Here is a 14,928-nt window from a genome sequence, read left to right as displayed (position 1 = left end):
ACTGAAAGAGCTGTCAGCATTTGATTTAGGTGTCACAAGAGCCTTATAGAGCGCTTGCAGTGACCTCTTGAAGTAAAACAAACTTTGTAATGGGATTAACTGGCTTCTTTCTTAATACTTGCCATTTTCACATGCCTTTCCCTTAGCACAGCACACTGGCAACTCCACCAGGATGATTACTGGGAGCCAAAACATGCACCGTCTGTCACATTGCTGTGAGCTAGGATGAGTTTTTGTCTGAAACCCTGTCATCCCGTGCCCAGGAGGCCTCCAGTAATGAGTTGTGTTCATTAGGCAGTCTTTCTGATCCTTTCCATCAGAGCAGCAGCGGTGTCATTAGTGAGGAATTGGGGAGGCATTGCCGTGGGCAGACTTTTTCTCATCCTGGCCTCTGACCTTCTCGTGGCTTTGACGTGGGGCTCTGTGGCACCCTGGTTTCTCCTGTTAGCTCAGCTGATTGCTGACACCCATCCCAGGGATGGTGGAGCCTGGAGGAGCGAGGAGCATCCCGGGAACGCTGCGGCAGGAGCAGGCTGGCCAGGGCAGAGGTGCCGGTAAGTGAGAGGGGAAGGAGAGCAGAGACAGCAGCCCCTGCTGGGTGGGCAGCCTGGGAATGGGAATTCAGAGTGATTTCTGCAACTCCCTGAGCACAAATGAGGCATAAATTCCCAATCTGGGAAGCCTTGCCGTGCTTTGTAGGTCTGCAGATGTCAAGTGGGACATGGGTGGTGACCTCAGCACCCCACAGGCTCCCTGATCCTCGGTTTGCTTTCTCAGCTGAGAGGAGATGGGGATTAATTGCTGGGATTTGGGAAGTGCACCAAGAGTACTGTCGTGTCACTTATTATGCCTTTGTGTTAAAGGTGGCTGGGGAAATGGGAATGCTAATGAAGGAGGTGTAAGTAAAAAGGGTGACTTACTGATACTTAATTTCACAGGCACTTAAGGGGGGGAAGCCTGACCTTTTTTTAATGGAACATTTTAACAAAAGCAAGTGGCTGCATTACAAGCAATATTCCTGTCAGATACACACAGGTCTGGAGTCTGTGGCAGTGCAGAAATGTAGGAGATGCAATCATCTAACAGTTTTTTGCTTTGAAAGAAGTAAATTTTGAAAGATTCTGCTGTTGGATGTCAAAGCAGATGACGTTGTGTTCCCATCCCCAGACTGTCCACCGAAGGCCCTGATTACCATGCTATTAACTTCTGATTGTGAATCCTGATATTCTTATTAGTGAGACTTCTGGCAAATGCTTTGACTGGAAACCTCATCCTTCTCAAGGTAGCAGTTAAACTTTCCCTAAGAACACTTCTCAAAAGCTACAGAAGGCACCAGAAAAGAACCAGCTCAAATCTCAGCCACAACTGGTATGCTTCCTCCTGTTTGCAGTTAAATCACACTTGCTAGTTTGTGAGGTACAAGCCAGGAGTTTGCTGCCACGTCTTGAAATTAGGCACAAATCAGTGGAAACCTGCAGAGGGTTTTTAATCCAAACACGATTTGGGGATTTCCCTACTCTATAAATGTAGACTTTTGGCTAGAAGAAGATATGAGATGTTGCCTCTTGACAGTTCTTTGCTGCTGCTTTGCTTAAATTGTGCCCGGAGGCGATTGCAGAGGTTTGCACAATCCAAGGGAAGGCTCTTATGGAAGAGTCAGCGTTCAGCAGAGCCCATCAGCACACGAAGGCGAGTCCTGCGTGTGCTCCTGTGGGTTATTTTTGCCTTTTAACTGCATTAAGTCCCCTGTCATGTCCTGGCTCTGCCATTGATCAGTGCTAAACAGCAGGACATGCTGGCTGGGCAGAAAGGCAGCACTACCTGCTCATTAAGATATCTAATTACTGAGGGGAAAGGTAATGCTGTGCTTCCAGCACTGAGGTGTTAGACAAATGCTTGGGGATGTCACTCTGATGGCAGTTCTTACGTAGATAAGTCACTTCTGGCTGTCACGCTGCTCTGTGGTGTGCTGGGATGGAGCTAATGGGCACACACCATCCCTAGGCCTGCCCAGAGCTGCGCTTGCCTCGCACACTAAATAACATTTGTGCTTTGCTTCTGCTTAGATCTGTGATTGAGGCTGCGTTTGGCAAGCCTGGACCGAGAGTTGGTTGGCAGAGTAGTCAGTGTTCTGTGTAGCAGGGCTTACCTGGCTGTGTTCCCTGATAACCTCCTGCTTCCTCCAGCTTTTATCAGAGCGCTCCCCATCAGCACAACCCACGGTGGGTGACACACCAGGAATGCTTATCGAGGGCCATTGTGCTCTTATCCAGTCCTTCAATAATATATGGCATTGATTTTTGCCATGTTGAATACTATATAGTGTTTACATTCCCTGGAATAATTCAGCAGGGTAAACAGATAGTATTCTTTGGAGGTAAAGTCAATATTAACAGCGTTCAGGAGAGCACTCGCTGTCTCTCTCTGATGAAAAGCAGCCTTTTCTCTTGCCTGTGCTTTGAAGGGGCTGTAATTTCTGCAGAGCAGTGTTCCCTCAGAATGCCAGTCAGATACTGTGGCCCCTGGGGCTGGTTTGGGGATCCAGGATACTGCCTATCAGCAGTTTTTGCAGGCAGTAAATTCTGCTGCTGCAAGTGCCTTTGGCTGTTTTCTGGGACTGTGGCTATTCACAGCTTCAGTTCAAAGGTGGAAGCCATCCATTATTTATCTGGTTGACCTTCTGGAGCAATTTGAGGTGTATTTGTGCAGAGGATCTGCTGGAATTGCATGTTATAGGGTAAACTGAGGATGCTAATGGAAATTCTGTGGTGAAGGCTGCAGACAGCTCCTGTGGCACGCTGCTTCCCACAGGCTTTGTGGCAAGTGGAGGCAGCTGGGCACTGTGGACTCAGATAGCCTCTGACATAACTGCACACCTCCAAGCTGCAGGCATGGCAATGTGAGCACTGAAATCAGCCCATCCTCAGGCTTAGAGCTGCACCTGCAGCTTCACAGGTTTTGTGCTGGTGCTGTTTTGTCCTGCACGTGCTGCTTTGAATAACAGCAGCTCAGGAAGTTGATCCATGGTGGTGCCCTTTGGAGCATGAAGTAGGAAGGCACTTTGTGCCTCTCCTGGGGGGATGTCAGTGGTGCCATGGGGTATTGAAAACTTCCTCTTTATTCCTTCCTAGAGAGGTTGAGCTCTGCCAGGTGTCCAGAGTGCTGCTCTCATCCAGAGACTCTCTCCCTCTCTCAGGGTTTTTGGTGTTTCCTAGCACCTCATTAAACAAAGAAACAACACACAGGATGAAACAGTTCCTGCTTAAATAGACCCTGACATCATCATAAATATGCAGAACTCTGTATTGCTCCTGGAAAACCGGCAGGCCAGGAGTTGATGGAGCCTCTGGGCAGAATATGAATGCCTTGATTTTCTCTCCCCCTGAGCAGCAGTGAAGAGGGCTGCTAGGACCAGCCAGGAGAGACCCAGCTATAATTGCTTGCCTGGAGCAGTAACATATTTCTGCACACCAACTGAATACCAATGAGGACAGAAGGAAGGAAGGTATCAAACAGAACTGCAGGCAGGAGGAAAAGGAGGAAAAGTGATTAAAGGAAGGACTCTGAGGCCAAGACTGAAGACAATAGGCTAGTTCTGATTTAGGGCATTTTACCAGGGAGTGATGTGAGTTTTTAATGAATTTTTTGAGGAGCTGAATGCATTGCAGAGCTGGTTGGTGAGAAAGGGAGCAGGAGCAAGGGGCCAGCACTGTGACCCCAGGTGCCACTGAAAAGGGCTGCTGCAAAGACAGAGGCAGGGAGAGGGGAACTGAGCCCAGGATAACTTGACTGAAAGCAAACACATCCTTTTGAGATTGGTGAGATTAAATTTCTGACTTGGGCCTTTTCCTTCACAGTTCTCCTTTCTGTAATTGCTCACAAGAACCTGTGCCACGTGCTCTGGGATGACCCTGCTTGAGCAGAGAGGTTGGACCAGGTGACTCACTGTCCCTTCCAACCTGAGCCATTCTGGAATTTAGGTTTAAGCAGCAAGAGCCTTTGAAATCCCCTTCCTCTGTAATTGCCAACTTAGGATATTTTGTTCACCCCTTGTGTGCTTGGAGATGATCATCGGGGGTAGACTGGCCCCTCCATGACCACAGAACTCCAAAGGAGCTGCCCTTTCCCCAAAGCAGTGTTTCCCTGCTCTTCTGCAGGACATGGCTCAGGCCAGGGATGTGATGGATGGTGCTGGCTGCGCTGCCTTCTCCGTGGCTGCTCCACAAAGATGTGGAATAAGACTCAGTTTATTTGAATTCTGTCCTTAAGGGGAAAAAAAAAAAAAAAAAAAAAAAGAACCCAGCCCAAAGCAGCATGATGTAACTTGCAAGCCTAAGGTGAGAGGAAGCACTGCAGCCTCACAGGGTGTTTTGGAGCATTTTAGGTGTTTTGAAAGCACATACCACCCATGGACTGCCTCTGAATTATCCTTTAGGGTCTGGTAATGGGAACTAAACGTGGAGATCTAATGAGCTAAAAATAATGCTGGAAAGAACAGGCTTAGTGTCTCATGAGTCACCGAATGTCAGCATCTGCCTTTTCTTCCTGAAATAATGTTGTAAAGACTTTGGAGGAACTGAGGTGGGGGGAATGAAACCTGGTAGTGCAGCTCTCATTGCTAAGCTCCAAAATCCTCACCTGTGTCCCTTTCTGTGGGCAGCTGCACGTTAAAAATATCCTGGGAGAGGCTGTTTCCAGGCAGCAGCAGCAGCGTTTGAGGTACCTGGGCATCCGTGAGCGCTGCTCCCGGGTGATGTCATGGCTCTGCAGGGACCAGGAATGCGATGCCAGACCCGTGTCTTGGCCCCGCTGAGGATGTGGGGTGTGCTCAGAGGTTTCCAGCCTTGCTCCAAAGTGAGGATGCTGCTCAGAGCTGGGAGCTGCAGCGATCCCGTGCCCTTCTCCTGCACCGGCCGTGCAAAACGGGCTTTGCTCCATAAGTGGCGTTCAGAGGTTTGCCTTAGGGGGGTGTTTTGAGAGGGGAAGGAACGTGTAGGTTTGACCTATATCCTGCACATCACGTCCAGGAAGCCTGAAAGGCGTAATGGGAGGAACGTACTCTCATTTTCACCTCCATTAATTTTATCGGATTGCCGCGTTGCGTTTAGATCGTAATTGCTAGAAATACAGAGGGAAGGAGAGGGTAAATTGCCCTGTTGCTCCCTGGCTGATCAGCTACAGGGATTCTGTTGTTTTAAAGCCACATGTATAGGAAAAGGTGGTGTCACGTAGTATGATGTTTGGCTTGGGCTGAAAACATCTTTTTTTTTTTTTAAACTGGAAATATTATTTGCTTTGTTAGAGGGAATCAGTGAATGAGCAATTGCTGAGGCTGCACAGAAAGGAGAGATTCCTGCTTGCAGTCAAGTGAAAAATGTCTCAGCCTTCCGAAGCATCATCATGTGTTTTATTTGCATGAATTTTTTGAGCCAGCTTTTCAAAAGCAAACAGAAATACCAGCTCTGGATGTTTTTCCCCAGCCAGCTGATATAGGGAATTGTAGCCGAATTGAGAGCAACGTAACCTTTCGGGGGGGGGAATGGGAAACAATTTAGTTGGAAAAAGGTATCCCCGGGTGAGCAGATGGTGGGCCCGCAGTCTCCTGTTTCAGAAGAGGAGCTCTATATTTCTATTTAGAACTCCATACAGAGCCTGCTTTAGTATTTGTACATTCTAATGTACTGCTGCCTTTAACCTTGCCACCACAAGCTCTGAAATTGCTGGTGGTAATTCCTGTACTGCCCATGTTCTACAGGCTTTTAGTGCACTAATTCGCAGTTGTTGATGTTAATAAAAATCCTAATATTTTCTTACCAAGCCCTCCTAACTGAGCTCTCAGGGCTGTACCCTTTGTACAAGCCCACGTCCTTTGCGAAATGTGGCCCTCAGCTTCCACCTGCTGTTCAGAGCCAGAACGGCAGCCCTGCCAGAAGTCCAAGGAAATAAAAGTCATGGAATGTGCTGAATTGGAGCCCGCAAGGATGCTCGAGTCCAGCTCCTGGCCCTGCACAGGACCATCCCCACGAATCCCACTGTGTGCTTCAGGGTGTTCCCCAAACGCTTCCTGAACTCTGGCAGGCTTGGGACTGTGACCACTTCCCTGGGAGCCTGTTCCAAATATTAATGTAAACTTCAGTCCCAAGTGCCGAAAGTTGAACGAGATGGAAGTGGAATTCGAATAACAATATGAAGCAGGTCCTGATGAAGCTTTTGGTTTGGCTCAGATCAGTATTTGATGTATTTTCCCAGAACTTGGGTAGAACGGGTGATTTCCCCTGCACAAATGAGGCAGTTTGTAGCTGTTTTAAGAAGGGATGTGCTCTCAGTTCTACAGAAGTATGTTGTTCTTCTCTTTTCCAGCTAAAAACCACAGTGACACCCAAGTGTTCTTCTACCTGTGGATTATCTTCTGTTTCATCAGCTCTTGCTATACCCTCATTTGGGACCTGAAGATGGACTGGGGTCTCTTTGACAAAAATGCTGGTGAAAATACCTTTCTCCGAGAAGGAATTGTCTACCCACAGAAAGTGCGTATGCAGCCTGCTCTTTCCTTAGGACAGGCTTGTAACATCCTAACCAAACTTGCTGAGTTTAGAGCATGTTGCAGTTGGCCACTGGAGCATTTGGATGCTACAGGCTGGGATTTTCCAGCAGTAGAGCCAATTTGTTTCCAAGAGATCATTTCTGTTCGTTTTGCTTGAGTTTGAGCAGCGGATTGTGTAGGTTCCCAAAGACCTGGTGAGGTCTTTTCGGTGCAGGAGGTATTTGTTGAGCTGTTTTGTTCTTGTTGCTCCTCAGGCATACTACTATTGTGCCATTGTAGAGGACGTCATCCTGCGTTTTGCGTGGACCATCCAGATCTCCCTCACGTCCATGCAAATCTTTCCCTACGCTGCAGACATCATTTCTACTGTATTTGCTCCACTTGAGGTGTTCCGGTAAGGCTGCTGGGCTGAGCAGCTCATTTCTCTTGGATTTATTTTCACATTTTCGTTCTGTAACATCAGTTTGGGGGGCGGGGGGGAAGCGCCTGGATCCTTGGATGTGGAATATGCTGGTTTTTATTTCAAGGATTAACAGGAATATTTAATCCAAACAGGGTGCTGGGTGAAGAAAGGGGTAGGGGGCTCTGCCACAGTGTGGAGCTGAGTCCTTCACACTGAGTTTGCAGTTCCTTCTGAACCGTGACATAATCTTGAGGGGTCAGTTTTTACCAAATTTCTCCTTGAAATTTCCAGTTGTAACTTCACTTGATCCTCAAGTTTCCGATTTTCAAACCTCTGCTCCTTTTCCAAATGCTAATTCGTATTCTGCGTCATCAATTTGGATCCTGCAAGATTCCAGGACCTTAAAACACCTTTACTGGAAACCCACTCCCATAGCTTCCTGGGAAGAACTCGAAGCTGACCCTCACTCACGTAGATCCTGGAGGTGGCCTTTGGCTTGTAATGCTTGGTACCTCCACGCTGTCCATATTAGAGCTGTCAGCACTGGGATCGGGAATGTCGATCCCCAGAGGGAAGACGTTGCAGCAGGTGCTCCTGTCAGTCACTGGATGTTTCCCCAGGCGCACATCCCAGCGCTTTGCCAAACGCAGGAACCGCCTGTAAAAGGGGGAGCTCGGTAATTCCCAATTTTCCTCTCCACGCAGGCGGTTTGTGTGGAACTTCTTCCGTCTGGAGAACGAGCACCTGAACAACTGCGGCGAGTTCCGCGCCGTCAGGGACATCTCGGTGGCTCCGCTCAACGCCGACGACCTGACGCTCCTGGATCAGATGATGGACCAGGAGGACGGCGTCCGGAACCGCCGCAAGAACAAGCAGTGGAAACGCAGCCTGAGCGTGTCCCTGCGCCGGCCTCGCCTCGCCTCACAGTACGTTGGGTTTTGTACGGTGCTGCCACAAAATCCTGCCCTGCAGCTGCTGTTGGTGCCTGCTGGGGATCCCGGGCTGGGAATCGCACAAAGATTTCAGCCCAGTCTTCGAAGGGAGGATGGGTCCAATTAGTAAACGAGCACGCCTCTCTCTGCCGAGGAATTAATACATTAACCCTGCTAATTTATGTATATTTGGGTTCTGAAGCCATCAGAAAAGTTGGGGTTTTTTGTTTGTTTTTTTTTTTTTTTACAAGGCTCCCCTCCTGCAGAAAAAGTTATAAATGCAAACTGGAGGAGAGGTTCCCCTCTACCAGGCATTTTGGGCACTTTTGAAAAAGAGGGAGAGGGACTCTTTATACCTCGTAGTGACAGAAGGGGCAATGGTTTTAAACTGACGAGGGCAGGGTTAGATGAGCTACTAAGAAGGAATTCTCTGCGAGGGTGATGAGGCCCTGCCACAGGTTCTGCCCAGGGAAGCTGTGGCTGCCCCATCCCTGGAAATGTTCAAGGCCAGGCTGGATTTGGTTCTGAGCGATGTAGTCTAGTGAGTGGCATCCCTGCAGGATGGGTTGGAACCAGATGATCTTTAAGGTCCCTTCCAACCCAAACCATTCTATGATTCTGTACGATTCCAGTTGTTCTTTGGTTAAGGTTCATACATAAGATATCAGACTCCTTCCTCTCTCAAATCCAAACCCATACATTTTTTTTCTTGCCACCCATCGTTCTTGCACTCCAAACGTTTCCCCACCTTGCACCCCTGCCCGCTGTGTGTTTTCCCTGCAGTGCCTGTGTTGCTCCAGTGTCCTGTGTCCCTCCTGCCCTGGCAGCACAGCTGTGGAGCCCTGCCCTTTGGCCAGGGAACAAGCCCAGGCTCCTCAGGGAAGCTGAGGCGCAGCGGGTCAGGAGTGTTGTGCAATCCCTGCAGCCCTGCATGGGACGGGTGGGAGGAGGAGGGCGTGCTCTGGCCCCAGGGCTGTGCTTGGCTCTTATGCCTGCACGGATGGGACCAAAACCAACAGCCTTCGGGGGGCTGCTAGAGACTGCAAAATGTTATGCAAAGGGAACGTGGGCCAAAGCCTGGTGGAATTCCCTCCAGCCATGCCCATTTCCCTCTCAGACACGCAGTCAGTGGAGATGTGCTAGGCACATCCCTAGAGAACTTTCTGTTCCTTCCTGCAGCCCAGCGGGAGATGGGGCAAGAACATTCCTCTGGATCCTGCAAGGGTTTGGTGGAGTTCTGTGGGGAGGGCTGCGTCCCCAGCCATGTCACAGCCTGGCAGGGGACACTGGCCATGGGCACAGGTGACGCTGGCCGTGGGCAGAGTGTGCCCAGCGTGGTGTGGAGTGGGCAGTGCCACAGAAGGAGGATGCTGAGGGACAGCTGGGGCATCTTTACAAGGCTCTGCTATTCCCAGGGAGAGTGGGAGGGTGTGAAACAGTTCCAGTAGATTGTTTATTCCCCCTCTGCATAAGAGAGGCATTTTTTCCCTTTATTTTTTTTTTTTATTATTCTCCCAAGTGCACTGTGGGTTTGTCTGTGCATCATTCCAGGAATTCCTTCTCCCCAGTGACTGTTTCGTGTTCTGTTTTTTTGCAGGTCCAAGGCTTCTGACACCAAGGTATTGATAGAGGACCTAGCGAACGAAGTGAACACATGAGATGGCCACGTTCTCTTATTCCACATCCTTTGTTTTCTCCTTCTGTTTCCCTCTTCCCCAAGTAACCCGAGCTCTGGTACAAATCCAGCTGAAAACAGGAGAAAACACTGAACATGTTTTCCGAGCTCTTCCAGACCAGATCCTATGGACTCCAACAAGCTGTGTTTTGTTTCTTTTCTTCTGGGTTAATTTTAATGTTCTATTTTAAACAAACAAACAAAAGAATAAAATATTTTACTTTGTTTTGCCAATAAAGAGGACAGTTCAGGAAAGAAGGATTGTTTACAGTCTCAACAAGGACATACAAACCTTATCTGGATAACGAAGCATCATAGGGACTCCCTCTTGGGACAGTGCCAAGAGCACACTTGGTTTCCTGCTTGGCCCGGTTTTGACTGGTTGAAACCGGACTTTTTAAATCTGATTTGTTGTTGTTGTTGTTGTTTTTTTGTTCTTTTTTTTTCAGTTGTTTGGTTTTTTCCTTCATATCCAGCGCTGAGGCACTGGCTGCACTTGCAGGGAAAGTGCACTTAGAGCAGTATCTTCATTCATGAAGCTACTTTTTAATTTGATGTAACTTTTCTTATAATTTTTTGGAAATATGATGTATCTGTTGCATATAGTTTTCACATTATTTATGAAACTTAACAACCATATGAGAGTGATTTTGAGTCCTGTGCAATGAAAGTCGTAATGGTAAAACAAAGTGGGGAATGTAGATCTCCAACTCCAGGGTTGTGGGGTGATGCCCCTGCAAATACCCCTCTCGTGAGACAACTTGCACCTGTGTGTACCTGCTCTCTCTTTTACTTCTTTTCAGTTTTATTTTAAACCAAAGTTTCTCTTTCTGATATTTTTTTAGTTGCTGCTGCTGCTTCTGGGCATGCATCACGTGCCAGTTCAAAGCCAACTTCTCCATGTGTGGAAGTAGTGCAGATGATCCTAAGGAAAGGAGAGTTGGTTCCCACCAACAGCACAAAACACTGGGCGACCAAAGGCTTTGGAACTTCATTCTCCAGATCAAAAAGTACTTTTCCAAGCCTTAGGTGTGTCATGAGGGCATCTCAGTCTGAGCAGGGAGCTTTTCAGGAGCTCTCCAGCAGCCCAGCAAAGTGGGACAAGGCGAGGAGGTGACAGATCTCGTGGGACAGGGGGTTCATCGGGCTGGGGCTTAGGAATAGTGATATGTGTCAGGGAGCATGGAAGGAACTGTGGCGTGCCCATCTGATGGGGAAGGTGAGATGGAAAACAGCTCTTCTGTGGTTTCTGGTTTAGCAAAAAGCCTCTGTTGGGCACTGTCCTGGTGATCTGCCCCTTGACTCATCTCATTCTCCCAGTTTGGGAAGTGGGATACTTGAGCAGACTTGGGTAATGTTGAAAGAGAGATGTGAATTCAATGGCCTCGTTGGTCTCCCCTCCTCCTGGGGGGGAGCCATGGAGGCCTCAGATTCCTGTCTGCCCTCCCTTGGCATGCCTTGTTCTCTGTGGGTCTGCAAGGGAAGGGTGAAACTGCTGAAGGAGGATCCTCACCTGGCTGGTGACAGTTTGGGCAGTGGAATTGCAGGAATCTCTCCTCAGTTGCTGTTTGGTGGTTGTTTCCCTTTATCAGCACAGTGTCTCCCGTGGCCGGTGTGTTGCATTTCCTCAGTTTGCCTGCTGTGCCTCTTGCTCAGAGGAACTGAAGAAGGAAACTTGGTTCTCTTCATTTAATTGGAAATAAATTTAAACGCCCTTGTGGTGCTGCTCCTCTCATCTCCCTCTGTGTGGGGCTGCTCTGGTGGGAGCAGAGCCAGATGAGCTAGGGCTGTGCTGTCCATCTCCCTGGATTCCTGTCCTTACCTCCCTTAGGTCAGTTCATACTTAAAATGGGGCACTCTCCTTCGCATGGAAGTGGAGTCTGGGATATAAAGCCCCTTGAAATATTTCAGGTTCCTAATTTGCACTGGTGCCATGTCCAAACCGTGTGTAGGTGTTTCCAGCAGTGGGAAATGGAGCCATCCCTGCCTGGGGAGTTTAGGGGAGGGCAGCTGCACAGGGAGGGAGGCAATCCAAAAGTATTTGGATCCATTCAAATCAAGTAACACCACTGGGTGTTACTTAAGCAAGTGGGGTTTTTTTTAATGCAAAGAATCTGGGCTTTACTGGTAATTATCTTCCTTTCAGAGGGCAATTAAAAATACAGAGAGACATGGTGAGCAGTTTGGTTTAATGGAGGGTGTCCCTGCCCTTGGCAAGGGGTTTTGGAACTATATGGTCCTTAAGGTTGCTTCCAAGCCAAACCATTCCATGGTTCTGTGATTTGGAAGTGATGCAGTCCCCTGGGAGCACTCTGCCTTCCTCAGCCGGGCTGGGGAGGGCAGTGCAGGGCATGGCTGGGTGGCCTGTGTCCATCTGTCCATCCTGCTGCTGCACCTTCCCACCCTCTGCTTCCCAACCTGGTAGGGAGGGTCGGGTTGCAACTGATTAAATTCTTACTCTGTAGTTTAACCAAATCCTTAAGGGAAGCAAGAATTCTGTGTGTCCATCTGCTCTGCTCCTTGCTGTGCTCTTTCTCCTCCCTTTTTCTGTCTTTGCTGGCAGAAGTAAGGAAAAAAAAAAAAAAGGAGGTGGCATGCTATGACAAGCAAACATTATCTCCTAAAATAAAACATTGTCCGTTTTGGCAGTGAAGATGCTGTCTCAGGGGAAAGCAGCCTGAATTCCCAGAAGTGTGGCTTTTAAAGGCTCCAAGCTCCCAGCCTTGGGTCTGCCTGTTCCCTCCGTCCCTCCCAGAGATTTCTGAGAAATCAGGCATGCAGATTCCTCCTGAGAGCGAGCACTAAAGCCAGGATGGCTCCACATCTCTGAGAACATCTGGCCAATAAAGGGAGACCTAATGAAACAGAACAGATGGTGAGAGAAAATAGCCCTGACGCTCCTTGGGAGCAGCAGGAGAGAGAGGAGTGGGGACATTCCCAGGGTGGCTTCATTTCCTGAGCTGGGCTTTGCTCGAGGGTGCTTGAAAACACTCCTGTAGGGAGAGCAGCATGGTGGCAGTCCAGAGGGACAGAACAGCATTAAAAGGAGCTGAGAGTGAGGGGTTTATCCAGTGCTTTAGTTGTTGGGATGCAGCTGGATGGGAAGTGGAAGCTGAGGAAGGTCTTCAAGCTCTGGCTTTCGGGTGCTGGGCTGTGCCTCATGATTCAGTGGAGGTTGAGTTGTACAGCTCTGAGGATGCCGTGGTGAAACCCATTAGGATGGTGCAGTCTAAGGAGAGGGATGCCACACTGTGGCATTTGTGACTTTTGGGGATTCCCTTTGAACTTGCCTCTCCACGCTGATTCCCTACTGCTTTCCATCCTGCCCCTCCTCTAGGGATTTTGGGGTTGCAGGGGGTGATGTGGTGCTTGCAGCATCCAGAGTTTATTTGCTGGCTGGGCTTCCCCATGTGGCTTTGGGATGGTGTCACCAGAAAGACCAGATGCCTGTCCTTGGGCTGGGTAATGCTATGTGCCATGGGTGTGTTCCTGATAGGACAGCAGGGCAGGATTTGGATCTTTGGACTCAGAAGTGGGAGCGTCTCCAATGAGAACCAATGCTGTCCCACCACATTTTACAAGAAATGCATTTGCAGCACTCCTGGCTGCAGCCTGTATGTATCCAGTAAGCTCCTACCTCTCTCATCAGGTGCATTCCCAAAGTCACCTGGTGTTCATCCAACGCCTTTACCAACCCTGCTCCTGGCCCTCCTCATTCTCTCAAGTGTCTTTGCTGTTTGTCTGATTCCAGTAAAAGGGGTCAATTGGCAGCAGCTTTCAGCATGAGCATCTTGGAAGGGGAGAGGTCTGGTGGAAATCTCAGCAGAGGCGGATCTTGCTGTTCCTGCTTCCCTAAAAACGCTTGTGCTGCTTGTTCTGCCTCTGTGCTGGCGCTCAGCTGCAAGGCCAGTGGGGCAGACAGGGAGGGAAAGCACGTTCCTAGTTCAGGAGATAACAATCCCTGGGAATTTTACTTCCAGCAAGCAGTGGAGACAGTGTGAAGCCTTTGCTGTGTTTTGGAATGGCTGAGTGGATTTGGCCTTGTCCTGGATTTGGCTGCCATGCTCTGCTAGCTGGGCTTTGGGGGCTGTGTCCCCAGTGTCAGGCCATGTGCTGGGAAGTGTCTGGGGGCTGGGACATGGCTTGGCAAGCTGGGGACACAAAAGCCACTTTGCTCACATGCTGCATCCCGGCTCCATGTCCTCCCTCCTTTCCTCTGCCCTTCTGCTTTGTGCTAGCAGGGGGAAGGTGATCTTCTGCCTTAAGCATTTTTTTTTTATTTGCATTTTTATTCCAGAAGGCAATGGGATTGTTTTGTCTCCTTAGAAAAGAGGGGCTGGGGCTCCTGGGGGAAAGAGTGGGAAATCCCTACGGTACCTCTGCAGCAGTCACGGCTGGGCTCAGTGGCTGTCACCTCATCAAACCTTGCCTCCTTTACATGACCCCAGTCCCGAACTCTGCACCTTGGGGTGAGTGTCCCCTGCTGCCACCGTGGGTTAAACTGGTGTGTCACCATCCCTGGGGGCTTCTATCCCTGCTGCAACACCCCGGGAAAGGGACACAACGTGAGGAGTACCCCGATGCTGACACCCCAGCCCTGTTCCTGGTGGGAGCCAAAGGCTGCCCCGGCCCTGGCACAGCCACGGCAAAGTGGGCAAGAGGCACCGCCCCTACCTGGCGAGGTGCCCTGCAGCCTGACAGTCCCTCAAGCTCTGTAAACCAAATTGCAAACTCTTCTCTCCAGAGGAGAAATTGGGCATCCTGGTAGAACTCACGATGACCTCTCCATCCCGTAGGTCCTCGATGCGAAGGATCGGCGCTTGGAAGGGGCCCAGGGTGGAAATGCCAAAGTTCCTCCCGGGTCCCACTGCCGCCTTCCTCTCCCCCTCCCTGCTGTGTTGGTCTAAATGATCTTTATGAAGCCCTGTAGATGTCAAAAGTAATTATGGAGTGTGATTAGTCCTCTGTGGGTGCTTTCTTTCTTCCCCCCTCCTTTCTCTTTTGCTATCCCCTTCTCCACTCTTCTGTTTTGGCTCAGTGGAAAAGGTGAGGACAAAGAATTGCCGCTTGCTTGGACTCATGATGTATCTGTGACTGCGCTATTAGCTGTCTCCTCCTTCCTCCCCAAATGGATATAATTTTTGAAGTGTGGAATTCCCTTCTTGATAAGTAGGTTTAAAAAAAAAAAATACTGCACAATGTGATGCTGTTTCATAGTTTCTAGGTGGTTGTATAAAGCAAAGTTACTGTGATTGTGTTTTTTCAAAGGAAAAAGTGATTGGTTACAAAATCTGTCCTTTTTTCATTATTACAAACTCTTTGTTTTCCAATGATCTGATGGCTCTTTTGTCCCTGGTCTGTGTGTGTCTTCCCA

The 14,928-nt window shown here is 49.2% G+C and overlaps 1 protein-coding gene across 2 annotated transcripts in view; it reads left to right on the top strand.

Annotated features, from left to right (window-relative positions):
* The window catches only part of XPR1 (xenotropic and polytropic retrovirus receptor 1), a 105,895-nt gene extending 95,211 nt beyond the window's left edge, over window positions 1-10,684 (top strand). For both annotated transcript variants that reach the window (XM_062497359.1, XM_062497360.1), the window contains 4 exons: window positions 6,361-6,527; window positions 6,799-6,938; window positions 7,652-7,873; window positions 9,477-10,684. In XM_062497359.1, the coding sequence (XP_062353343.1) occupies window positions 6,361-6,527; window positions 6,799-6,938; window positions 7,652-7,873; window positions 9,477-9,537 (590 nt within the window). In that variant the 3' untranslated portion in view covers window positions 9,538-10,684. The remainder of the gene's footprint in view (window positions 1-6,360; window positions 6,528-6,798; window positions 6,939-7,651; window positions 7,874-9,476) is intronic.
* Window positions 10,685-14,928: the final 4,244 nt, after the last annotated feature.

Source organism: Cinclus cinclus, chromosome 8 (assembly GCF_963662255.1).
Source record: "Cinclus cinclus chromosome 8, bCinCin1.1, whole genome shotgun sequence".
Taxonomy (NCBI): domain Eukaryota; kingdom Metazoa; phylum Chordata; class Aves; order Passeriformes; family Cinclidae; genus Cinclus; species Cinclus cinclus.
This window is presented reverse-complemented; position numbering and strand designations above follow the sequence as displayed.